The following is a 26,862-nucleotide window of genomic DNA, read 5'->3' on the forward strand; positions in this document are numbered from 1 at the left end:
CCCTTGTCCTCTGCCCTGAGACGTGGTGGGGAGTGGCTCTCGGGAAGTGACTGCAGAACCTTGGTTCAGGGGCTTGACACAGATGGAATCTGTGGGGAATTATGTTCCTCTGCTAGAACTTGGCTGTAACCAAATTCAGTCCAAAAACACCAGTGAATGGGATAGACTCGAACCATCGGATACAGTTCTTAAAACAATGGCACCAGGGGTGCCTGGGTGGCTCAGTCAGTTAAGCGTCTGACTCTGGCTCAGGTCACGATCTCACGGTTGGTGAGTTTGAGCTCTGCATTGGGCTCTGTGCTGACAGCTCAGAGCCTGGAGCCTGCTTCAGGTTCTGTCTCCCTCTCTCTCTGCCCCTCCCTTGCTTGTGCTCTGTCTCTCTCTCTCTCTCAACCTTTCTCTCTCTCAACCTCTCTCTTTCAAAAATATATAAATATTTAAAAAAATTTTAATAAAAAAATTATAAAACAACAGCACCAGTCCAAGCTCACCCTGACGTATTACTTCATAGCTGAATTTGGTTGAACCCTCCCCTAATCCTCTCCCTGTGGAGTCTAGGGTTCCCCCCGCCACCACCGTGCCCTGGTGGAGGAGATGATGTCAAGAGACTTGGCAGAGTTTGGGGGATGCTTGATCAGCCATCTTGGGACCAAGAAAAGTGAAGGCCACTTGTCATCCCTCTGTGGGAGAAGCCAGGAGCTCCCCACCCCACACATCTGCCCTGTGGGTTTTCCTAGGCTTGGCAGAAGAGGCTTGTGGGATAGCAAGGCAAAAGGGAAGTGTGCAGGAAGAGGAAGAGAAGACTTACAAGCCTGCTCTGGATTCCTCCCCCTCCTCCATAGACAAGCAGGTCTTTTTCTTTCCCAAGTCCTATCCTCTTAGGTCCAGAGTAACAGCTAGAAAATCTGAGGCAGTCTGCATGGCATTGGAGCCCATAGGGCATTTGGGTAGGGTGAGACCCAGCAGCGTTTCTCGCAGGTGAAGAGGGAGAGGTATTTATCAGGGGCCTTTTGTAGACCATGGCTTGCCCTGAGGGGCCACACTAGGCTGATCAAAGAGGCACACCTGCCTTCCAACTCACCCAAACCACACGGTCCTGATGGTCACCTGTTCTACCCATAGGAGCAGGATTTGCTATATTTCTTAAACACCCTCTGCTCAGAAACTTTCCATGAGTTACCACTGCCAACAAACAATCGTGATTCTTGTACTTGATATCCAGGACTTACTTTCATCTCCTTTCATCTCCTTTCTGAGTCTTCATAGCCTTGCTCATGCTGTCTCTCCTGACACAAATGCCCTCTCCTGCTTTATTCATCAGGTCCCTACCCTTCCTCCAAAGGCAAGTGCAAGTTCTTCCTATGCCACGCAGCCTCTTCTGACCTTCCCAGCCCTGGGTGGTCATGCTCTCTGAGCAGCATATCTTCACACCTCTGTTCCTCATACATGATAGGATCATCCTGAGACCACTTTTGTGATCTTCCTGTCTCACCCAATTAGTTTGTAGCTCCTTGGGCAGGGATGATGTCTTGGTGTCTCTGATATTGCTGTGTATCACACCTCTTGTGGCAAAACCATCGCTAATTGAGGGTCAGCCACATGCTAAGACCTTCATCCCAGTTAGTCTCCGTAACCACCCCACGAGGTAGCAATCATTATGCTTTCCATTTTACAGATGGAGAAATGCAAGTTTATAAGGATAAATTTACCCAGGTCCATGCAGCTAATATGTGGTAGAAGCAGTGTTCAAATGCAGTTGTGACACTTTAAAGCCCAGACCCTTAACCAACTATACCATGTTCAGTCATGTTTGAGACAATGTCAGTGTTATGCTCACAGAGGTAAACCAGTGACAAAAAGTAAATGCAGTGTAGGAAAGGCTCCAGCCAGTTTTGTTATGTGAGAGAGAGTCAGGAGCTGGAAAATAACACCTGTCATCTAGTTGAAACAAGAGGCCACAACTTTTGGTAGCAGGAACTTCCCAAGATTGAGAAATGTGGAGCTGTGGATGAAAGTAATTTGAGGATGCAAAGCACTCAGCTGGACCTTCACATTTTGTTACCAAGAAGAAGAACAGAAAATACTTGTGAGCCAGACCTACTGACAAAACTAAGGATATAAGTATTATCTACATTGGGATGAAGGTTCTTTCTTATAATGTTTTTAAAAATATGTATATATTTTTATATGTTTATTTATTTTTGTGAGAGAGATAGAGAACAGGGGAGGGGCATAGAGAGGGAGACAGAGGATCTGAAGCAGGCTCTGTGCTGACAGCAGATAGCCTGATGTGGGGCTCGAACCCATGAACCTTGAGTTCCTGACCTGAGCTGAAGTCAGATGCTTAAAAAACTGAGCCACCCAGGTGCCCCTATTTCTTGTTTTGTTTATGCTTATTTTGTATCATTTTGTATCTCCTCATCATGAAGTGGACCCACGTCTAGCCTGTTGGCCAGAAGTCCTGACACATCTCAACATATTAAGACACATCTCCCAACGTGTGTATTGTTAGAGCCAGAAGTTCTGGAGTCAGACTGACTTGCATCCCAGCCCTGTCACTTAGCATGGTGACCCCAAGCAACTTACTCATCCTCTCCGTGTTTCAATTCTTTTTTTTCTTTAATGTTTATTTATTTTTGTAGGAAAGAAAGACAGAATGTGAGCAGGGGAGGGGCAGAGAGAGACACACACACAGAATCCAAAACGGGCTCCAGGCTCTGAGCTATCAGCACAGAGTCTGACATGGGGCTCAAACTCACCAACCACAAGATCATGACCTGAGCCGTAGTCAGTCACCCAACTGACTGAGCTGCCCAGGCGCACCTCAATTATTTTTTTAATGAGATAATAATAATATCTACTTCATAGGTAGAATAGACTTTGTCACTTTTTATACATTCAGCAAATGTGAGCCACTTCATTTCTGTTGACATCTGCGTAATATTCCAGTGTGTGAATGTGCCCTAGCAATCAAACCATTCCTTGATTGGTGGGGTTAGGTGTTTCCAGATGATGAACAAGACAAGCAATGTCTCTACCCTTAAAGAGTTACAGGCTGATGGAAAGAGGCAGAAAGAATAACTGAACAAGATAATCCAAGATATGATACATTAAATCAAATCAAATAAGCAGAGTGACTCAGAAACACACAGGTGGGCGAGAGGCATACATGGTATGGAGGGTGGTCAGGCAAGAGCTGCAGGAAAAGGACATTTGAGCATATCCATGACCATGAAAAAGAGCAGTAACACACAGAGTCAGTGTCAAAGACATCAGGAGGGAACAACAAGTGCAGAATCCCTGATGTGGGAAAGAGCTTGCCATGTTCCAGGTGTGGAGGGCCAGTAGAGCTGGAACTCACGTGTGAGGGGAGGAATGGAACAGATGTGAGCAGCCAGACCACACGGGTCCTTCCAGGGCATGGCAAGAAATGAGAGCAACCAGAAGCTGGGAGGGTTTTACTCCGGGTTGCAACATCATCTAGCTGGTGTTTTTAGGAGACCACTTGTGCCCTTCTGTAGAGAATGGCTTATAGAAAGGCAAGAGAGGAAGCAGGGAGACCAGGTAGGCTAATGTAGTTGTTGCAATGAGTAAAGGCAAAGGCTTTCACCAGAGCAATGGCAGCGAAGCTGGGGAAAAGCTGGAGAGAAAAAATTTCCTCTGAGGATGTGGAGTGTATCCTCCTTGGTCCTGTGAGCCCCATACTTGCCCTCATGATTGGTTCTTATTTCCCTGTACCTACATACCCTTCTCCATTCTCTCCTCAGAAAGGCAACCATTATTCAACTTTCTCAGTGTTTTCCAATTTAATAGCTGCAGTGAAATTTTACTGGTGTTTTAATCTGCATTTCCCTGATTATGGATGATTTTGAGCATCTCCTCAAACGCCTGTTAGCTTTGTGGGATTGCCTTCCTACATAAACTGCAGGTTCAAATCTTTGGTCTATTTTTATGTTGGCACAGCCATCTTTTTTTTGTGGATTACATAAGAATTCTTTGTATATGCTACATAGTGGTCCTTTGGTGATTTGCAGATGCATTGTAAATATCTTATGTCATTCCGTCAACTATCTTTTAACTTTTTCTGCATGTTCTTAGTTGACAGAAATCCTTATTCCTTAAGTAGAGGTTTAGAAATTTTTTGCCTTATGGTTCCTGGTTTCCAAATGTTTAAGAAATCCTTCTTACCCCCATAAATAGATTCTCCCACATTGTCTTCAACTAGCCTTATGGTTTTCCATTTCATGTGTTGATCCCATTTACAGCCTATTTTTTAAATATGGCAATAATGGGGATGTTGTTTAATTTGTTCTACTTAGCGAGCCACTCAGGTCCATGTCATCTGTTAAAAAGCTTTTCTTTTCCTCTTGATTTGTGGTGCCAATTTTATCATTGATTAAGTTCCATTAAATATCAGGGCATGTCTCTGATCCCTCTATCTTTGTCCCATTGGTCTGGTTCTTGTCCCAGTGACATACTGTTTGTCTAAGTGTGGCTTTGTACTTTATCTTAGAATCTGGCAGGACAAGACTCTCTTCTTTACCATTATTTTTTAATGGTGAGTTCATTATCCATGGATATTTATTAAGAGGAAAATATTGGGGATATATTTTAGAGGTAGTGCTTTTCTTGTGACATTTTTGCTTTACTGAAATTTTGTTTCTATATATTCAAATCTGATAATACGTCTTTATTGGCTTCTAGGCTTTTTACCTTATTTAGGAAGATTCTCTTCATCCCAATATTATATTAATGTTGTCTAATACCTTATTTTAACTTTTATATGGTTTTATTTTAATGATTAGATTTTTAATTAGTCTGGAATTTGGTTTTATACAGTTATAAAGTTGGGATCTAGTGATTTTATTCCAGGGCAAGCTAGGTTTTCCAATAACAAATAGTCCATCCTTTCATCCCTATCTGCAAGACTTCCTTTATCATACACTAAAATTCCATATATACATAGGATTGTTTCTGGCCTTTATTTGCTTTGTGGAAGGTATTGGAATCCAGAATTCGTTGACAAAGAATGGATAAGCATTGGATGCATTGGAGCAGAATGGCCAGTTGAAGGGATGGTTACAAAACTCACTGGCCAGCCAGGTGTAGGGGGCATGAATCCCTGAGAGGCAGAGGAGGCTGAGAGACAGAAGCCACTGATGGGATGGGAAGGAAGGGACAGGCACTGAAGGCATCTTGAAAGAGGGAAGGTGAGGAATTCATCCTTGCTGGGTCCTTGGGGGAGTCATGTCACCTCTACCTGGCATAGAAAGAGGTCCCACAGATACCACCAACCAAGTTTCATCCCTGCATTTGGGCCTGGTCAGCCCTGTGTTCAGATCTCACCTTCAATTTCACAAAATCACTTTAATATGTGGGCCAGAAAAGCCGGTTGTGGGGCCTCAGGCAACAGAGCAGGCAGGAAACTCCCAGTGTACCCAGCTGGGCAACCGAGCAGGCGAAGTCACCTCACCGGGCCCCTGAATGAGCCTACCACTAGGCCAGAGATAGGGATCGGGTGGGTGGGGCGGGAGCATCCTCTAAGCTGTCCTGAGACAGTCTGGGCACACCCTTCTGCACCTGGCTTCCCAGGAGGGAGAGCTGGGGACATTGTACTTGACCCTTTCCTCACCAAGGATTGAGGCAATTTTTTTTTTCTCCTCCTAACATTGGGAGCCCTGACCATGGTTTCTGCCTCCCTGGAGTCCCTGCCCACAGCTCCTGGGCACCAAGCTGTGAGACTCAGTGGAGTTAGGAGGGAGGGCACCTTCCCCCCATCTCCTCAGATGCCCAGAAGGGCATCTCTGAGCCATGACCTTGATAAGCTGAAGAAAGAGGGCTTTCCCAGATCATGGCTGTGCTGATCCTAAAGTTTTCAGGGTCCAGGATCCTCTTCTTGCCACCCTGTTTCCTTGGACAGCCAGGTGGTATGTTTCTGGGGGTGGCAGACTGCTGACCCCAAGGGCCAGAGTTCCCTGCTGGTTCCTGCATTTCCAAGATCTGCAGGCTTCAGGGTCCCTTGATGCTAACACGTCTAGACCCCCTGTTCCCCATCTGCCTACCCGCCCTAACCCCTCCCCATGCAATCCCAGCCACAGCAGAGAGGTGTCCAGAAGGCGGAGCTCTGAGTCAGAATATAAATTCCCAATCTTGCCACCCAGCTGGAGAGCTGACACGATGCTCCAGAGGCAGATGCCCGCCTGGCTCTCCCACTACCTACCAGACCTAGACCAGGCAGAAGATGGCAAGCCTTCATCTCCCCGCGCCTTGGAGGTGAGGGAGCAGTGCTGGGTAGGTGGGGCAGAGGCTGAGGGCAGGAGACAGGCACAGGGAGGACTGAGAGCATTGTAGATTCCGGAGACATGGAGCACCTAGGCTCAGCAGCCCTACCTAGCACCTGGGGACATGGTCTGGCCCAGCTGGAACTCTTGGGGGGATGGCCCAGCTGGGGTCACCCACAGGCTCGACACTGTGCAGTGGTGTGGCCCAGAGCCATCTGGGGCCAAGACAGCACCTGGATAGATGGTGCTCAGCACTGCCAGGGGTGGATCTACACTTGCCTGTCCTAGCTGTGAGTGGACATTTACCCTACGGTCATTCTAAATTGCCATGCCTTGTGAGTGTGTGTTACAGTATCCCATGAGGATCCGTGGCATTGCCAACCTGTCACATTAGCCGCGAAGCCCAGCTGGGTCTGTGGTCAAGACTCCTGGGTCCATCCGATTCCTCATAGCCTCATAGAGAGACCCTGGGTTCAAGGAACGGGTTGCCAGGGCTCCAGACCAGCTCCACCTCAGCTTTCCCATTTACCTCAAGCTTCCAGTTTTCCAGAGGCACGCCACGGCCAGGACTTTCAGCAGCAATTTCTTCCTCATTCCCCTCCTCAGCGTTTCCTCCCCCAGCCCACACTGAATCACTGAATGAGACGAGTGATGCCCTGAAAGTGTCTTGTCCTTTTGGGGTGGGAGATGGAGACCCTACTCAGCCTCCAATGAGCTCAAGGAGGGGAGCTCTGAGCTGCATGGTGCCTGGTGCCCCACTGCCTTGGCCAGGATAGACATCACCTCCTGGGATGTGCCACTTTTCCCCCACAGCACCTCAGGGAGCTGGAAGAGCCTCTGGTCAGCGCATGTTCCTGCCTCCCCAGTCTGGTTGAGCCTGTGGAACCTGGGCTGGGGGAGAGCTTCCACAGAAGGTACAGGGCAAGTGAAGCAGCTGAGGACTGCGCCTGTCTCTCTCAGGTCCCAGAGGGTGCAAGGCTCAGAGCTGGCCTTCTTGCCATGACCTGTCACCTAGCCTGTGTGATTAAAAGGGAAAACAGCATGGTAGCTCCTCCCGGGAACCCCCTGGTCTGGGATGTTGCTCAGATTAGCTGGGAAACGTTCCGAGGTCCCATAAAGTCCCCATCCCAATGGTGTCGTCTTAGGGAGGGCCCACACATCCAGGGAGGGATCACCAAGCTGTTCGGGGCTCTGATACAGGTGTTGCAAGGAACAGGCTACACCCAGCTCACTGGGGAGGAGGAGGTGGCACCACCGGCCACGCCTGTCCTAAGAAGCCCTGGGGACAGATGGCCCACAGGCTCCCTGCGCGCTGTCTTCACCTCTCCTGCACCCCAGACCTTGTGGGCTGGTTTAGTTAGGGTGTGCCTGGCCCGGGGATGGGTATCACACCCACCACCTCTGAAACACGGTTGTCAGACCCTCTCCCCAACTCCCACCCCCACCTGGGAGCCTGTCCCTGGGATCCCATCTGTAACCACTCTTCTGACTAATTTGTGGTGACAGCTAGACCTGGGGTGCAGGGTAAGCCCTGAATTGAGAGCCAAGGGCCTACTCCTGCCTCTGCTATTAAGTAGTCCAGTATGTGACCCGGAGCAAGCTTTGAGCCATTTTGGTTAATTCTCAGTGAGAGCCAGCCTCCGGGTAGATGGAAAGTGTGCTGCCCTGTGGTCAGGTGGATCTGCACCTGAGTCCCGGCCCTGCCGTTTCTGGGCTGTGCGTCCCTGTGTGAGATGCAGTATCTCTAAACCTAGTCTTGTCCCCTACAAAGTGGGGATGGCAGCACCTTCCCCACAGTGTGGCTGGAGGGCTAAACGAGAGCAGACCCAATGTAGCCAGCACAGGCTCAGGGCCTGGCATGCTGGAGGAGGGTGGTGAGTTGTGCTCCCCAACCTCCGCCAAGGTCATACCTATAAAGATGGGCGTGGGAAGGGGTACTATTGAATTGCATAATAGCCAGTCCTGAGGGCAACATCTTTTCCACAGGAGATCCCCCTGTCCTATGTAGGTCTCAAGGGGGAAGTAGGGTCCTGAAGGGATCAGCCCCAGGAACCAAGGCCAGGGAGGAGGCTGGAGCTGGAGTCGTGTGTGTGACCGCAGCCTGAGTAATAAAGCCCTTCCTCCCACATGGCTTCCCTGAAAAGTAGCAGGCTCACCCTCCCTGTAGGTTATTAACGTGTCCGAATACACTTCTGCACTGTTTGCCAAATAGTTTCTGCCTTGAGCTCCAACCCCCTGAGTACTCCCTGCTCCTTACCCAGGACCCCCCAATGGCCCCATGAACCAAAGGATTGATGTCCATCCCTGCTGCAGGGCTGTGGTCCAGCTGGTATGGTATCTAGCCGTGGCTATGATTTCGTCGTGATAACCAGCCAAGGTGTCTTGTCCGAGGGACAGGCTTATCCAAGTCCCTAAAGTGGTTACCCTTACCACACTATAACCTGCCCCATGAACTTGCCATAATGTTGCCGGTTTCTGGCTCCCATCTGCTTTGTGCTTTGTTCTCTTGGATCTTGGTAATTGGATCAATTATCTCTGGGGCCATGAAGTTTTGCTTATCCCAGCACCACTCCAGTTCAGCTGGTTATACCAGGAGCAAAATATTTACATTCATTTTTATCCAAGAAGGTCATTTTTCTCAGACCTAGTTCTTGGAATCATCTGGGCCCAAGACCTGAATCCCATGTTCCCACTGCCTACCTCTCAGCATGGCCCCTCTGGGTCGTCTCCCAAACTCCCTGCCAGGTGCTGCCTCTCTGCTGGCAAAGATGTCAGAGTAGTTTGTAGAGCCCTTTGGAATTGAGTCTCTCCTGCAAATTCTTGAGCTAGAAGTTGTGATTTGAGACTCAAGGTAGACCACGAAGGAGCCCTCTAGGCTACTGGGAAGCAGAACTCCTCCAAGAACCCTTACACTTCGGTGTATACTGGCTCTTTAAAAAAAGAGAGAGGGGCGCCTGGGTGGCTCAGTTAAGCATCCAACTCTTGGTTTCAGCTCAGGTCATGATCTCATGGTTTGTGAGTTTGAGCTTCACATCAGGCTCTGTGCTGACAGCGTAGAGCCTGCTTGGGATTCTCTGTCTCCCTCTCTCTCTGCCCCTCCCCCACCTGTGCGCTCTCTCTCTCTCTCTCTCTCTCTCTCTCAAAATAAATAAACTTTAAAAAAATAAAAAAGAAAGAGATCATGAAACATATTGGTAGAAATGTAGCCAATAAAAGCATTACTGGTAGAAGGACTACCAGAGTTTGGGGATTATTGGAGGGCCTTGAGGGAATTCAGAGTGAAAAGAAGAAGCTGTTAGGAAAAGAGGTTCTAAGAGGAAAAGATGAAGGAGGAGGAGGTGAGGGCCAAGCAGCACCTGTCTCTGCGTTGAAAGTTAATGGTTGCTTTCCTTTTTAAAAAAATTTTTTATGTTTATTTTTGAGAGAGAGTGTCAGAGTGTAAGCAGGGGAGGGCAGAGAGTGAGGCAGACACAGAATCTGAAGCAGGTTCCGGGTTCTGAGCTGTCAGTGCAGAGCCCGATGTGGGGCTCGAACCCATGAACCGCGAGATCATGACCTGAGCCAAAGTCAGACGCTTAACCAACTGAGCCACCCAGGTGTCCCAAGTGTTGCTTTCAAGTAAGATGACAGCATGATCATGATTATGATCAACAGGCTTAAGAATTAGAACTGGATTCAAACTCGGGTTCCTTTGATTCTAGCTGAGTGCCCACCATCAAAGGACTTGGTCTCAGATTCGCCATCTGTAAAGTGAGGCTAATAATAACTGCTTCGAGGGGTGTTGGAAAGATTGAGCAATATGAAACATAGAGATTATACACACACGCTTAGCATGTGGCACACAGTCAAGGGATAGTAGCTGGTGTTGTTAGCCTTGCTGAGTTAGAATGCGAAGAGATGGTCAACCTCACTGGAAGGCATCAGGGTTAGATAGTGGAGGACTTTCCCTGGGAAGCAGGGAGACCTCGAGTGAGGTGCTGCGGGAAGCTGTGAGTGCTCATCCCTTCCAGACAAGACAGAAGGGGGGTCAGGCAGGGCTATGGGCAGCCCTCCTGGAGGCAGAAGAAGGGCTGTGATGATCGAGAGTCCTTCAATACTAGGGAATGTCCCTGAGGACTGACCCTTGCCTGAGCTGAGGCCTCTGGTGGCCCACATTTGAACTCTGGTTGCCATCTGAGAAAGTGGGCCACTGGGAACAGGCTTTGCCAGAACTGCTCTCCTGGGTGAAAACCGACTCCTGCTTCCTCACAAGATCATACCAGGACACCCGCTGCGCCAGCTGGGGAGTGAGAAATGAGGAGCCCATCATGCCCAGAGTGGGTACGGCCAACAGCCACAGCCATATTTCCAAAGCCAGGAGAGAAGTGGTGTATGTGGCCTTTGCCTCGAGCCACCCAGCTCAAAACAGAATCTTGTTAGATCAAGTTATGGGCTGTGAGGATTTCCAATATTTCGGAGTTAATCTCGCAAAAGGATTCCTCAGACCTGTATATGACTGTCAGTTTGGCTTTTGTTCTGATCAGAGGCAGCTGTTGGGAATTGAGGAAGAAGGGACCTGAAGTCTGACTTACACATCTATCTCAGGTTCTAAGTAGCAGCCTTCCCAGGCTTCGTTCTATTGTTGCTGTTTAGAATAAGCCCCAGAAGAGGCTGGAAGGACAGACATCAAAACGCGGACAGTTCCCCTGATGAGAAAAAAAAAATAATTGTAACTATGTGTGGTGATGGATGTTAACCAAACTCGTTGTGGTAATCATACTGCAGTATATATGTATCTCAACTCATCTTGCTATATACTTAAAACTAATATGTTATATCTCAATTGTATCTCAATTTAAAAAGATAGCAATACCTCAATCATAGCAAGATAACAGGACCTCAAGGTCTTAATGAAGGTTTTAAAATGTAAGGAAGGGGTGCCTGGGTGGCTCAATGGGTTAAGCATCTGACTTCGGCTCAGGTCATGATCTCACAGTTTGTGGACAGCTCGGAGCCTGGAGCCTGCTTCCGGTTCTGTGTCTCCTTCTCTTCCTGTTCCTCCCCTGCTTGTGCTCTCTCTCTCTCTCAAAAATAAATAAAGATTAAAATTGTTTTTAAAAATGTAAGAAAAGTGACAAATAGTAAATATTCAGTAGATGTTAGTCATTGCAATATTATTATCTCTGATAATATAACCAAGGCAGATAAACTATCTTTATACAGTCTGAGTTGAAAATAAAAGTGATTATAACATTAAAAACAAAAAACAAGTGAAAATAGTGATCTCTCTGAGTGGTGGGATGCTGGAGACTCTTTTCTTTTTCTTCATACTTTTATGTTTTTCCCAAAACCCCAACAATATTTTAAATAGAGAAGAATTGCATATTCTTAAAAAGGTGTAATATGATTTTGGCAACAGGGCAAACTATGTGGAGTGTGAAAGGTCCTAACTCACAGGCCTCTCTTTTTTTTAAATTTATTTCTTAATTTACATCCAAGTTAGTTAGCATATAGTGCAACAATGATTTCAGGAGTAGATTCCTTAATGCCCCTTACCCATTTAGCCCATCCGCCGTCCCACACCCCATCCAGTAACCTTCTGTTTGTTCTCCATATTTAAGAGTCTCTTATGTTTTGTCCCCCTCCCTGTTTTTATATTTTTGCTTCCCCTCCCCTATGTTCATCTGTTTTGTCTCTTAAAGTCCTCATATGAGTGAATTCATATGATTTTTCTTTCTCTGACTAATTTCACTTAGCATAATACCCTCCAGTTCCATCCATGTAGTTGCAAATGGCAAGATTTCATTCTTTTTCAATTGCCGAGTCCATTATATATATATATATATATATATATATATATATATATATACACACATACACACATATACACACATATACACACATACACACATATACACACATATACACACATACACACACATACACACATATACACACATACACACATACAGACATATATACATATATATATATATATATATATATATATATATATATATACACACACACACACACACACACATACATACCACATCTTCTTTATCCATTCATCCATCGATGGACATTTGGGCTCTTTCCATACTTTGGCTATTGTTGATGGTACTGCTATCAACATGGGGGTGCATGTGTCCCTTCGAAACAGCACACCTGTATCCCATGGATAAATGCCTAGTAGTGCAATTGCTGGGTTGTAGGGTAGTTCTATTTTTAGCTTTTTGAGGAACATCCATACTGTTTTCCAGAGTAGCTGCACCAGTTTGCATTCCCACCAACGATGCAAAAGAGATCCTCTTTCTCCACATCCTCGTCATCATCTGCTGTTGCCTGAGTTGTTAATGTTAGCCATTCTAACAGGTGTAAGGTGGTGTCTCATTGTGGTTTTGAGTTATATTTCCCTGATGATGAGTGATGTTGAACATTTTTTTCGTGTGTCGGTTGGCCATCTGGATGTCTTCTTTGGAGAAGTGTCTATTCATGTCTTTTGCCCATTTCTTCACTGGATTATTTGTTTTTTGGGTGTTGAGTTTGATAAGTTCTTCAGAGGCCTCTTTAAATAGGGTCACTTGGTCAGATGGAGGAGTTCCATGGGCACAGGCTGGGAGTGCATGGTAAACAGATTCCTCTAAGCCTGGTTAAAACTCTCAGGGAAGGGGCTTCAAATCGTGAGATTCAAACAGGAGAAACATGAACAGAACAGGCATGAAGCCATCCCTTTCCAAGGTGTGCTGGCTCCTAGTGAGGCGAGAAGTAAGCCCCTCACCTCAGCAGTCTTGGGGACCAGCAGTGTCCTCAAGAGCCCAGAAATGTGGATTGACTGTGAGGAGGCATCTTGGGTCTGAGCAGTGGGAGACTGTGTCCAGCTTGAGCTGCTCTATCAGTTGTCATCACCTGAAGAATGAGTCCGCTGTCCTCTCAACCCACAGGGTGGGGTCTCTCCATGCCACCTGCTGACAGTGAAGGTCATCCAGATGAAAAATGTCCGGCAGGCTGATATGGGTGAGTATCCGGTCTTCCCTCCTTCCCTGCGTATGGGGCCTGGAAGGAGTCCTGCCCTGGCTGGAGAAACATCAGAGGTGTTTGTGTGGGGGGTGGGGGCAGGGTGTCTGCTACACTCAGGTTGTATTTCAGACTTTGGGGTTGATATCATTTTTCCAGGCCCCCCTCCTAGCTGTAACCTTGGCACTACCAGCCCCTGTAGGGTTCCTGGGTCTGAGAAAACTGTTCGCCTCACTCTCTCCTCCCCACTCCCCACTCCCTAACACCCATTTGTGGGACCAGCAGCTTCTCCCACACCGGGCACTTCTTGCTTCTGCATGAGTTTACGAGCTATTAGTGGTGAAGAAGAAGAGAGCCCCTTCTGCCAGCCTAGTCTCCGTGCCCCTGCTCAGCGCATGGATCCCAAACTGGGTTCTGGGGTTCATGGTGGAGGCCACATGGCACCAGCTCTGCAGTGTAGCCCCATGGATGTGGTTTGACTCACCAGCACTGTTTGTGCAGTGTTTTCTTACAGCCTTGACTTCACCCTCATCCCAGCCCCTCCTGCATTCCAGGTTATGGGGGCCCTGGGAAGTGTCTGGCTTCAATAGGAAATCAAGGCATCTGGGTGGGCTAGATGCTCCCCTCATGCTTGTCTTTTCAAGAAAGCAGGAGAGCCCAGATCCCCTTCCTGTGCTCCCCTCAACTTACCCCATCCAGAGAGAGGCTTAGCCCTCAAGGAGGAGAGAGCTCTGTGTCAAGGCCCCCTGGCTGTGGGGGTGTCCGCACTCACAAGAGCCACCAGTCTTCCCCAAAGCTCCATTTTACTCCCACTGCCCTCACCCTGGGATTCAGCTAGACTCAAGAGCCTCAGGGGGGCAAAGAATGCCGACAGCCATGACACCAAGTATACATTTTAACAAGGGAAGACTTTTACACCCAAAGTGATTATAGACTAGTAACAGGAAATGGCATTCTAACTTTGTCACTGTAGAATTTAGACCTGGAGGAGGACATTGAAAGCCGGGAGTAGCTAAGGAAGGCTGCTCTGAGGGCCTGGGGTCTGAAAGGGGCAGGGCATGGGCATCCAGAGGTCCTGGGAGCCCCATCTGCAGGAGGGGCAATCCTGAGGGAGATAGAGGAGCCACATGACACCTGTGGCCAGTGGGGGTGGGGAGGGAGAAGGGCAGGCCTCAAAACAACATGTGCTCCTCCCACAACCTGAGGGTAGTGCTGAGGCCCACTCTGCATGTGAGGTCTAATGATTGCCTATGGTGGAAGCAGTGTTTGATTCCAGGTCTGGACTCTGGGGGGTAGAGGGAGGAGGAGCAGGGGAAGGAGGCTAGGGCCAGGCAGAGAAGGGATGGGGATCCAAGTGATAGGGCACCTGAGTTCTTGAGGAAGGGATTGCATGATTTCCTGAGGTCATATGCAGATTGTGCTGAAGCATAGGTGGGGAGAGGCTGACTAATTTGCTGGGAAACTGTTGTAGCAATGCAGGCAGGAGTGTGTACAACAAAGGAGGGAGGGCCCTGGGGCTCAGGGAAAGCTAAGAGGTCACGAAGGACTCCAGCTGGACCCCCTGGAGGGCATGGTGTCCAGAGCCCATGCCAACGGGGGCAATTGCAGCCAGTGTCCAGTCGGGCCTAGCTCTGCCAAGAGGCTGGCAGGAGGCCCAGAGACTTCTCCTCAGGCTCCTTGGGACCTCCCAGGCCACCAGAGAGTGATCTGAAGAGAAGGGTTCCCTGGGTCCGGGGCCTGGCCACCTCTTTTGCCTTTTTTCCAATGCCACCGTGGGTCACTGACACTTCACCCACCCCTGGGCAGAGTTCACCCACTCCCCCCACCCTGGGATACCCACAGCTTGCACATGCCCACAGCTGTACTCACCTGCCTCCACTCCTAGGGTGTGTGTGTCCCAACCCTTCGGGTCACACAAGTTGCACGCTCTCATGGCATGCCTGCACCTGTGTGTGCAGACCTTCCCTTTGTCCAAGCCCCTTTCTTCTGTCTTCTCCTGCCACACCCATCCTCTGCATATCCCAGAGGTGGGGAGATGGGAGAGCAGGCAGCCAGACAAGAGGGCTGAGGTCTGGCTCCACCACCCTCCTCTTCCCCTTCCCCACACACCCCTCTGGCACACAGCTGCCTTTGGGGGTTTCCAGGCCCCTTTTGGGAACCCCTTGTTGTTTATGTTTCTCTCATTTCTCCTGAGGAACAGGGTGGGAGGCATACATGGTGTCTGGGGGCTCCAGCCTGGGGCACGTTCCTGTAGACTCCACAGTTGACCTAGGCTGGGCTCTTCTGTCACCTTGCCTAATGAGGTTTGCAACTATCCTGATATCTTCTGGGTCCTAGATTACTTCTGCCCCAAACTTTTCCCTTCTAGCTTAGATCAAAACTGAGCTCCACTCTGGTCCAGCCCTCTAGTGTCTGTCTGAGTTTCCTATGATTTCAAGGAGCCTGAAAGGGATGAGATTCAGTGATGACTCCCTTGTCAAGGTGCGCTCTGGCCAGCCCTGAGCCAGGACTGGATAGAGTGGACCTAGAAACCTCCTAGCTCCCAAGAGGTGTTATTCCTCTTGGGAAAAGAAAATTAAAACTCAAACCAGTACCCCAAGGGATGTGAGGCAAGTGTCTCCAGAGGTATTAGGAAAACAGTGTTCTCAACATCTGTAGATCTCACTGAGTCATCTTTGCCACCCACATTCCAGGAAAGGAAGCATGTCATTCAAATGACCAAGCCCTCTGTCACTCTAAAAGGAACAAGGATCAAAACCTATCAATGCCTAGGAAATCCTCTGCAGTCCCTGAAATACTCAGAATTGGGTCAGTGTTGCTTAACTATTCTTTATTGCCAACATGCTGGTCACTCTCCTTATAGTCAGATAATGATGCCTGCTCCAGATTATCATCCAGGCCCCTGGCAGCCTTGCTCCACCAAATCATCTCTCCCTCTCCAGGATTTCACTCTCCTTCCCATTCTTGTGGAAATAACTGAAAAACAAATCAGTGCTTCAAGTGTGGGTGTGTGATCAATCCTGTCTCTTCCAGTATTTGTATCTTAACTAGAGATTTAAACCTTAGGCCAAAAATACTGAGATTTTATTTCATGGGCTTAATGGGATAAGCATAGACTGATAATAGGAAAGGGATTTTGGAGGCAAAGGGGCCTTTACAGGGTCAATCAAATCATGCTAAGCAGATAGGTATAGAGTTGGTGGGGTCCCTGCCTGCAGGTTCCTACTGTACGAGAGGCAAACCTGAGGAGAATGTTTGAGGCTGAGGAGGAATGACGAGTGTCCGGGAAAAGCCAACAGAGAGGTCCCGGGAGATCCTGGGGAGTCTCCCTATAGACAATTGGACATCAGCTTACTTGCCTATATCTGTGGTGCCTCAGTCCAGAATTTGATACTGTGCTCTAAATCATGAAGTTGGGCTTTTCCATTCAATTCATTTATTCAGCAAATGTCTGGCAAGTGCCAAAACACAGACTCCAGGCCTTCTTGGTTTTCAAGGTGCAGTGGAGACAGATGTTCTGACCTGCATTGTAGTGTGGTGTAACCAGAGCCCTGCCAGGAGAAGAGCAGAGGCTCTAAGCTAGGAGGAGTACCTGGCCCAGAGGTGGGGGCTCAGAGAAGGCTTCCAGAAGAGGCTCTTCCTGAAATCTGAAGAGGCTAGCCAGCAGAAGAGTGGGAAGTGGCAGCAGAGGTGATGGTGGCCTTCACCAAGGCAGTGGCAGTACAAGTAAGAGGTGGGTGGTCTGGTGAGGTCAGAGGAGTTAAACTGATGCCATGTGAGAGCCAAGGACAACACTTGGTGTCTGGGCCAGACACCTGAGTTGACATAAGGAGGAGTAGGCTGGGCACAGAGGGGTCATCATTTTCTCTGCATCCCTCTGGGTTTTGGTCATTCTTTGCCTCTGGATTATCTGATTATGGCCTCTAAAAGCAGTGTCGTCTTACCTTTATTGGGTGGGAGGAGAGCCATGAATTCCAATTCACTGAATGGCCAGCCCTCAAAGATTAATCAGACATTGGAGATGAAATCAGAAGCTAGGGATACTAATGATATAAACTGTGGTTCTTACCTCTGATAATGTTCTCAGTGTAGTGACAGCATGAGACCAGTCAGTCCAGGAGGACATTACTAATAATAACTATGAACTAGTTTGGATCAGTCCTATCAGAACAAAACTCCTATCTTCATACTAGCTTCACCAAGTAGAGGACTCTCTGACACTGGAGATTGTATTGACTTTTATCATTTCCTAAAAATCTGGTGTGTGCCCTGGGAATTTCTCCAGCAGATTGCCGGGAGAGTGGCAAGGCAGTCATGGTACCTCTTCCTCCCTCCTCCCAGGTAGAATGGAGGGAGGGAACCAGGCTAGGCTGCTATTTTTTTTGCCCTATGCCTTCTGCTGTTCCAACTAGAAGACCTGAGAAGCATTCCTCTACTTTAGGAGAGACTTTTAAGAATAAAGCCTTTGTCCCTTCTCCAGAGCACACACAGTAATATCACCCTTGGGTTGTTCATTTCAAATGAGAAAAAAGAAGAAAAAAAAAAGGATACGGCCAGATGTGAGGGCTTCTTGGGTCACCTTCCTCATGCTGGGAGACTCGTGTAGGTATGAAGAGCCTGGTAGCTGCAGTTGAGACATTAAGTCATATTTAAATTGTGGTCCTTGCTTCTAGATTCTCCTGAGAGGGAGACAGAATCTGAAGCAGACTCGGCACGGTCAGTGCAGGGTCTGACTCGGGGCTCAAACTCACGAACCATGAGATCATGACCTGAGCCAAAGTCAAAAGCTTGCCACCTGAGCCACCCAGGTGCCCCAGACTGTGCTCCTTCTAATCCTTGCTTGTCACCAGCCAAGAGGAAGAGTAGAGCCCTACTTTGGTTTCCCTGGTACCTTGGCTAAACAAGGGTTAAACTGGATTTTATGGGGCTGGTTCTTCAGCTCTTCCCTTGGCAGAGGAAAAATTGTGTGGCCATACCTTGTCCCAATCTAGCAACCATTTGCTCAAAAAGCTAGGGTGCTTCTGAAAAGAGCCAGAAGCCTTCAGTGTCCATGAGAAGAATCCAGTGGGACCTGAATCCCCCTCTGTGAATTTTCTAGCCTGCAGGCTGTGGCCTTCTCGAGACCTCTGGGACAAAGGTCTCTGGAGATCCAGACCCATGAGTCAGGAGGGTAGAGAAAGGCTAAAGCTGAGACAAGGGCTTGCTCTGGAAGTGACTTGCCTGAAGTTTCCTTCTGATTCTACACTCTCCTCTCTGGCCCCGGGTTGATTCCCCAGTTTCCCCCCCAACCCTTGTCTTCCTTGGACAGTGAGCCAGACAGACTGCTTTGTGAGCCTTTGGCTGCCCACCGCTTCTCGTGAAAGGCTGAGGACTAGGACCATCTCCAACTGCCCAAACCCAGAGTGGAATGAAACCTTCAGCTTCCAGATCCAGAGCCAAGTGAAGGTGAGACTTGGAGGACAACACCTGTCAGCCCTGCCTACATTTCTGTTCCCCTCCATGCCTGCTTGTCCTTCTGTTGCTTATGTGTCCTTCTTATGTCTATTTTCCTCCCACCTACTTCTCCTTCTCTTAGCAATCCATCTTTCTGCTCACCCACTCCTTTATTAGTCCTGCCTCGTGTTTTTCCCTCTGAGTCTACTTATCTTTCTACCTTCTTTCCTTTCTCTCTTGTCCTTCTACCTGATCGTTGCTGGAACCTGGTGCTCCCTGCCACAAAACTGAGTGTGCTTCCAGAACATGCTCCAAGTAGAAAACTAATGGAGGGGAAGAGCCATTCTATTCACTAGGTCTAAGGCCAGTCTAATTCCAGCTGGAGGGTTTATCCTATCTTAAATCCTTTTTAGAAGGCTTTATTATTTCTAATTCCTAGAGTGTCTGTTCTTTCCTTTGTTGAGTTGTTTCATGGTGTTGGCCTTCCTCAGATATATGGTGATTCTAAGTTGCGTTCACATCTCCTTTGGGAGAATTCTCCCTTGAGCATCCCAAGCAGAGTGCTCTTAAAACAAACTTGGCTTCATCATGGAGGTATTGACCCCAGTCTTGGGATACTTGAGGCTTGACATCTCCAGCTTACTGCTTCCACATTTTAGGATGATTCTTTATTTCTGGTTCATGATGAGTCCTTTTAACTTTCAAGAAGGACTTTATACTATACTATACTATACTGTTACTACAAAAATATCTCTTCTATCATATATATGGTTTTGATAACCATATTATATATATGGTTTTTGGCATGGGCTCAGTTTGCCATCTTGAAAGCAGAATTTGAACTTCCTTTGTCTAAAGAGTTATGGGGCTGTTCATATGAATATGTGGGGTTGGTTGTGGGGCATGTCTGTGTTTCTAGAAAATCTCATTCAGTAGGGAACCTCCAGACCACCTTATGTCCACCTGGTAGGGACCAAAGAGGCAAACCCAGCCCCAACCCACATCTCCCAGGATCCTTAGAACCAGAGACCTCAGAGACTAATCCATGTCACCCAAAACCACTGACCTCAGTGTTCAGCCAGATGACAGGGCAGCTGTTCAACTCTTAACATAGCTTTGGGACCACTCATAAGACCTTATTAGGATCTGATAAACCAAAGTATAGAGTTCAAATACCTCACCCCAAGGCCATCAAGTATGAGAATCACTGTAACCTGTCACATCACTCCCCTGGAGTGTTAAGGTGTTAGTTTCCCTGAATTGGGTTTTCTAGTAATTAATGGGCTGTCTTCAGCAACTGGGGTCCCAGTGCTGAACACAGTCTATGACTTGGGAAGGGTTTTGCTTGTTCTGCACTTCCATCATTCCCCCAGGTGAAATGACATCCCTCACACCTCACAGGCCCTTCCCAACCTTGCAAAAGAGCAAAATTATCCAGGAGAATCAGAGCAGAGGGTCAGGAATCTTCGGAGAGTTGGAGAGGAGGGTATAGACACTATCCCCCACCGCCCGAGTTCATTTTTCTACAAAAGTCTTCATACCTGGGCAGGGACCTGCATGCTGTTCCCCAGACCTCAAACCCACCTCCTTGCTAGGGAATGGGTCCATGAAAACACAGTAACCAGACTTGCACCCTCCCTTTTCCCCTAGAACGTGCTGGAGCTGAGCATCTGTGATGAAGACACAGTGACACCAAATGACCACCTGTTGACAGTCCTCTATGACCTCACCAAGCTCTGCTTCCGAAAGAAAACCCATGTGAAGTTCCCACTCAACCCAGAGGTGGGTGCAGGTGTCCAGTCCCTCAGCCTCCTGCCTCATGAGGAGCAGCTGGTTATTTCTATGATGCCACTCTATGGACTTCTCTCTGTCACCAAGTGAGGAAAAGATAGCACTGCTGGGTCAATCCCAGTGCTATTCTTACTAGTTGTGTAACCTTGCAGAATTTATTTAATTCCTCTGTATTCTGTTTCCTCATCTATCCAATGGCAATGATGATACCTACCACTTAGGGTCGTTGTGACATTGAAATGGGAAAACATGATTAAGGCACCTAGCACTGTTCCTGGTACAAAATGGAGGTGTAATAGGTATTGGTTCCCTTTCTTCCCTCCGAGTCCTGCTGTTGGGATGGCCCAGGGAACAGGGGACAGATGAGGGAAAAGAAGAGTAAAGCTGAAAATCAGAGAAAGAGCTGGAAAAGACCAGGATATTACCCATTCAGTCATTCAACAGAACTTTATTTCCTACTATGTTCCAGGCACTGGGAACACAGCAGAGAATGAGTATCCGTGCTCTTGCCTGAATTACATTCTGGCAGGGAAATTAAGGTCCAATGAAGTCACAACTTCCTGAAATTATACAAGAGGTGGGAAGGAATGGATGAAGGAAGGAGTCCCTATCCTTCAGAGTTGAGCTTACAGGGGACAATAGTTCAGCTCTCTTTTGCCCAAGGTGCTGAGCCCCTTGGGAAGTCAGGAGAGCAATGGGAAGCGGGGGGTAGAAGCTAAAGGGGCATGTTCTGGGGAAGACAGGTACAGCCCCAGCTCACAGCTGCCTTCCTTTTATCCCTCTGCCAGGGCATGGAGGAGCTGGAGGTAGAGTTCCTGCTGGAGGAGAGGTGAGTAGGTCCCAGCCCCGTAGGACCCCACTGAAGTCCTCACTCCCCAGTGGCTCCAGGCACAAGCATTTCAGAGCCTAGTCTGCCTTTTTGCTGCCTTCCCCTCTTCCACGCTTACCCCTGACACCCCACAGGGTGCATCAGAATCACTTGAGGGTTTCTAAATACTATAGGTGCCCGGGCCCCAACCCTACTCACACTATTCTACTGACATCAATATGGCTTCAAAGATTAAGAATTCTGGCCAAATTGCCTGCCTCAGCTCCCTTGCATTCCTGAGAGTGGCCTCTGGGAAGAATTCCTGCCACATGGTGATGGGGCCTCGTAGATGCCAGGCTGAGAAAGAGGTCAGGACCAGGGTGTCTCATCCTCAACCCCAAATTATTAGAATAAGCTCCCCTAAACCCTGGCCTGAAGCAGCCTCTCCCCCTCTGCACCCAACTCTAGAATCACATCAAGGGGATGCTCAGGCCCAACATATGGGGTTATTTCCCATCATTTTCAATTAGGAAAATGACCCAGGTCTTGGAGATACGACTATGCTGGGAACTCAAGTAGAATTAGGCCCCAGAGCTGGAAGATAGGAAAGAGAAGAGGACAAAGAGAGGAGGGGGGAAGGGAATGGGAAGGGGAGGGGAGAAGTCTGCTCAGGAGGGTAGTGTGCCTTGTGATTGGGCAAACTGGGCAGCTGACTCCTCTCCATAGCCTTGGTAGAGCTGAGCACCGCAACCTCCCCACCCTACTGCCACCCCTGCCATCTTAGGATCTGCAGAGGAGCAGGGGGAGGGTAACAAGAAGGCTTATCAAACTCCACTCCAACAGTCCTCTGCCTAGGGGCTCTTGGAACTCTTTGGGGTGCCTCATTTCCCATCAACAGCTGATTGACAAATTAAAATCAACTGTTTCCCATTGAAGAAATCTGGGCTCTCTCCTCCAGTTCTTGATCTAATAAGACTTTTAGGGGGGAAAATTCCTTATAGCTTGCGAAATGAAACGTGTCACAATTGGTAATAAGAGTTGATCTGGAGACACAGTCATCTTGGGCCTAATTTTGGCAAGGGAGGCTGTGGACTCCCCTAGACTAATTGTAACCTTGGAGGCTTATGTTCCTGACTTTATAACATGAAGACATTTCATATTCACCAGGCCCCTCTCTAGCTGGGTCATAAGTGTTTGTTAAATGCATGAATTAAATAAAGCGCAGACAGGAGAATGGGTCATTTTTGCCACCAGAACTATTTACTGCATCTGTTGCAGCTGGTGAGCTCAGGCCCCTCCCTGCTGCTACCTATTTATCCTCATAGTTCCCTACAGCTGGGCATAAAGAAGCATTATCCCTGAAGAAAAAAAAAAGAAAGGAAATAAAGAAATAAAGGAAGAAAGAAAAGAAGAACTCTTTTCCTTCCATCCTATACATTTATTTTTTTCCTATTCTATTTAAAATGTTTGCCACTTTTTTCCTTGACAACCCGCAGAGCTAATGTTTCTTAAGCTGCTATTTTCCATAAATTTTCATTATTGACCCTATTTAGGTTTTTCAACACCTTTGTGAGAAACCAGGCAAGAATGCTATAACTGACAGGGAGTTCTCATTTTGTTTTCCAGTCCCTTTCCACCTGAGACCCTCGTCACCAACGGCGTGCTGGTGGTAATTGTCCTTCCAGGTGCCTGTAGCTCCAGAGGCCTCATATGGCTGCTGCTCCCAGGGGAACAGAAGCTGAGCCCCTGTCCCGGAGGCCGCCAGGAGTCAGACTAACTAAAGCAGGCCATTTGGGGGCTTGGATGGGTGGAGCAGGGACTGGGTCCCTGCTTCTAGGGAGGAGGGAGCTGGGGCATCCATACCCTGGCCCAGCATCCTGTGTCCCACAAGGATGACCCCTCCCCTTGGGAGGTTCCCCAGTAAAAGCACCCACTTGGAAGCAGCCTCCTCCCAGAATCTGTCTCTGTCCCATTTCCCCCCAGGTCCGATCCCTCTATAAGCACAAGCTCAGTATTTAAAAGATTTTCATAATTCAGCTCTTGGTACAGACATCTCAGTTAAATGCATTTAAAGCCTTAGGATTCAAGGAGATCTCCCCCCCCCCCGCCCCCCCACCGCCAAATCAGCCTTTGGGAGTTTGTGGTAAAGGAATTTGACTTTTAGAAGAATGTTTTGTTGGAAGTTCTCACTTCCAAAGCTCACAGTGGAATGTCCCCTCTTTTTATTTTGGACCAAATCCCTCAGGTTCCATCCCTGACCTGTAGCTGAGAACATGGCCCCTAATAAACGATGACCCTACATCCTAGATTTTTCAGGACGGCTTCATTTTCAAACACTCCATCTCTTAAGGAGATGAGAAGGCTTGACTGGGTTCAGAAAATGTGGTCAGCACCATTGTTCCCTGGAGTCAGCCCCAAATCAGCCCAGCGCTGAATTTATCCCCACATTCTTCACCTCCTCCCTTTGGCCTGGCAGAGGGAGGACACAGCTTGTGACCAGATGGACTCTCCCTTCCTTTGTTTCAGTCTCGACAAGTCTCCTGCTTAGAGGTTCATGCAGAATGCAGGAGGCAGAAGAAGAGCAGGAAAAGTGAGTCCTTTGACCCCTGCTGCTGCGGGGGGGTGGAGGGGGGAACAGGTAGTCTTTCTTCCCACCGCTGCCCTAAGCTCAGTCAGGACTGAGCCTGGCTGGGGCTCCTCGGGATCACACCACCCTCAGGGCCATGAATCCCACCCCCTCCCCTGCTCTGGAAGGAGCATGCTCTTCCAAGTACCCACATGACCCTCAGAACCTCTCAGGCCTGATGAGCGCCCTGGGCTGAGGTCAGAGGCACATCCCTGCCCACTGTGCCCACGCCGGTCTGCACTGCACTCCTGCCAGACCAGAGGTTCCTGGCAACACCCAGGGCCCCTCTAGCTGCACCCATTCCTCTGGTCAGATTATAATTCATGGAGGGTCCTAGAATTTTATGGCTGGCAGGGACCAAAGAGATCCACAATTACAAGACTCTTCCGTTCACCGCGCCACCCCATCTCACCCATTCAAGTCTTCCAGTCCTGTCCCAAGAGAGGAGAGCAGCCTGGCCACACGGACATGGGGAAGGGTCGGGGAGAAGGACCCACACGCCCGAACGGGTGGTGCGGTGAGGTCCTGCTTCCAATGTAGTAGGAGGGGGACCAGTCCAGAGGACTCAGTATCTCAGGGCTTTCTGGGAACCTCGTTTGTCAGCACCACACACAGCCTTGTTAATTGCAGATTCCTGGGATTTGCATGGCCCTATAGAGTAAGACTCTGAGGCATTTTAACCAGGGCCCTCGATGCTTGTAAACCCCCGTCCTGGGTTCCTCCAGCTTGGCATTTTCCTGATCCAGGCTGGGGGTGGGGAAAGGGGCTTCTAGGGGCTCAGGCCTGTTGTCCTCTCTTCCAGTGAAGGACCTCCTGGTGACAGTAAAGGAGTCCTTCGAGCACACCCAGCGCGTCTCGCACTGCCAGGAGCCCTGCTGCCTGAACCTGGCCTGCTTCCACTACCCCAAGTACTTCCAGCCCCGGATGCACGTGGAAGTGCCCAAGAGCCAGTGGAGATGTGGGGTACAGACCAGTGGCAGTGGGGGTGGCGTAGGGCACCGGTGCAGGTGGGGCTGCCAGAGGAGCCCCTCACCCCCCTCACAGAACCCGCCTATCCTTCCAGACCTGCTGCTGCTGTGCGCGCAAGAACAGCCCTGTCTGCCAGCCCCTCGATTGCCTTCCTGACGGCCAGGCGGTGACCCTGCCGGTGGTAAGGGCCCGGGTGTGAGAAGGGGCCGCTGAGCAGCTTGGCAGACAGATGGGGAGAGCCTGGGGGGCGGTGATGCGTGGGGGTCTCTCAGGTGGGACAGAGGAGTTTTGGAGGAGTAGGAGGCTGTAAGCTGCAGCAGGGAGCCAAAGAGAATGTGTAGAGGCTGAGAGAAGGATCGCAGAGGGAATCCAGAAGAGGGAATGAGGGGAGCTTGTGCGTGCGTGTATGTGTGTATGTACCTATCTGTGTGCACATATGTGTGCTGAGTCAAGTCGGGGTGGACAGTATGGTGAGACTCCACTTTGTCAGTTGGGACCACTTGGCTCTAAGTTGTCTCTGCAAAGCTGTTCATCTTTCACTTCCCAGGGTGAGAATTGTGAGTTACACGTGAAGTCTACACCCTGGTAAAGTACCCTCTTTCTGTCTGCCCCTCTTATTCATCTTAGGAGGTAAAATGTGGTTTTGAATTGCATGTCCATGATGGCTAAGGAGGTTGAGCATCTTTTCATGGGCTTTTTGGCCATTTTTATGTCTTTTTTGGAGAAATGTCTCTTCTCCAAATACTTTGTCCATTTTTTAAAATTGGTTATTTACCTTTTATTGTTAAGTTGTAAGAGTTCTTTTTATATTCTGGATATAAGTCCCTTATCAGATATATGATGTGCAAATATTTTCTCCTATTCTGGAGGTTGTCTTTTTACATTCTTCTTGTTTATCTGGAGAGAGAGAGAGCAAGTGAGCGAGAGCGAGCATGCATGTGCAGAATCTTAAGCAGGTTCCATGCCCAGTGCAGAGCCCAAAATGGGGTTCGATCTCACAACTGTGAGATCATGACCTGAGCTGAAATCAGGAGTTGAATGCTTAACCAACTGAGTCGCCCAGGCACCCCTGTCTTTTTACATTCTTGATAATGTCCTTGGAAGCAAAGACGTTTTTAACTTTGTGAAGTCCACAGTGTATCTACATTTTTTCTTTTGTCACCCATGCTTTGGGTGTCAGATTTCAGAAACCATTACCTAATCCAAGGTCATGAAGATTTACTCCCATGTTTTCTTCTAGGGGTTGTATACTGTTAGTTCTCATACTTAGGTCTATGACCGATTTTGAGTTATTGTATACATTCAGCAGGAAATAAGGATCTGGCTTCATCCTTTTGCATGTGGATGTCCAGTTGTCACCCCCCCCCCCCCCCCGCCATTTGTTGAGAAGACTATTCTTTCCCCCTTTAAATTGTCTTGGCACCCTTGTCAAATATCAAGTGACCATTTACAATTTGATTAGCCCTTGGACAAGTTATTTAACGTCTCTAGGTCTCAGTTTTTCTCATCTGTAAACTGGAGCAAAACCAAGAATACTGTCCACTCTTGCCTTGCTCTGAGGATCCAGTGAACACATGTCCAGAGAACACATGTGAAGTACTCAGTGATCTGATAAGGGGGACACTCAGCAAATATCAACTGCTGTTGTTTTGTTATTTAGTTTTTGTCGAGGCCAAGGAAGGAGTTATTTCCTCACAGTTGTGTCTCTAGGACTATGCTTGACATGGAGGAAACACAACGGCAGAGCTCCCAGGCTCTGCCTTCCAGGACATGTGATCTGGTTAGTGAGTCAGGCTGCTAAGTAAGATTCAGGTCAGAGATTGTCAAGGTCCCTTCACCCAGAGCCCCTGGGGAGCTGAACCTGAGAACACAAGAGATATAAGTAGGCAGATGGAAGAAGCTTCTGGTGAAGGCAAGGGCTGCACAAAGGCTCAGAACTGGGACTACTTCTGGGCTCT

The 26,862-nt window shown here is 48.5% G+C and overlaps 1 protein-coding gene and 2 long non-coding RNA genes across 5 annotated transcripts in view; 1 reads left to right on the top strand and 2 right to left on the bottom strand.

Moving 5' to 3' along the window:
• Positions 1 to 26,862, top strand: part of PLA2G4E (phospholipase A2 group IVE) — a 60,128-nt gene that overhangs the window by 15,042 nt on the left and 18,224 nt on the right. For 2 of the 3 annotated variants that reach the window (XM_058738094.1, XM_058738092.1), the window contains exons 2-10: positions 13,205 to 13,277; positions 18,586 to 18,722; positions 20,361 to 20,492; positions 21,290 to 21,330; positions 22,936 to 22,978; positions 23,836 to 23,899; positions 24,738 to 24,898; positions 24,999 to 25,085; positions 25,452 to 25,489. In XM_058738094.1, coding sequence (XP_058594077.1) covers positions 13,205 to 13,277; positions 18,586 to 18,722; positions 20,361 to 20,492; positions 21,290 to 21,330; positions 22,936 to 22,978; positions 23,836 to 23,899; positions 24,738 to 24,898; positions 24,999 to 25,085; positions 25,452 to 25,489 — 776 coding nt within the window. Of the gene's footprint in view, positions 1 to 6,156; positions 6,274 to 13,204; positions 13,278 to 18,585; positions 18,723 to 20,360; positions 20,493 to 21,289; positions 21,331 to 22,935; positions 22,979 to 23,835; positions 23,900 to 24,737; positions 24,899 to 24,998; positions 25,086 to 25,451; positions 25,490 to 26,862 lie in introns of those variants that run through there. The other variant, XM_058738093.1, reaches the window with a different exon arrangement.
• The window catches only part of LOC131516700 (uncharacterized), a 30,168-nt gene continuing 15,630 nt past the window's right edge, over positions 12,325 to 26,862 (bottom strand). The window contains exon 3 of the long non-coding RNA XR_009264202.1: positions 12,325 to 13,337. This is a non-coding gene — a long non-coding RNA (uncharacterized LOC131516700). The remainder of the gene's footprint in view (positions 13,338 to 26,862) is intronic.
• Positions 16,093 to 20,367, bottom strand: LOC131516701 (uncharacterized). The gene is made up of 2 exons (XR_009264203.1): positions 20,252 to 20,367; positions 16,093 to 16,253 (listed from the first exon to the last, which is right to left on the bottom strand). It is a non-coding gene; the product is annotated as an uncharacterized LOC131516701 (long non-coding RNA).

The sequence above is a fragment of the Neofelis nebulosa genome, chromosome 7 (assembly GCF_028018385.1).
Source record: "Neofelis nebulosa isolate mNeoNeb1 chromosome 7, mNeoNeb1.pri, whole genome shotgun sequence".
Lineage (NCBI taxonomy): Eukaryota > Metazoa > Chordata > Mammalia > Carnivora > Felidae > Neofelis > Neofelis nebulosa.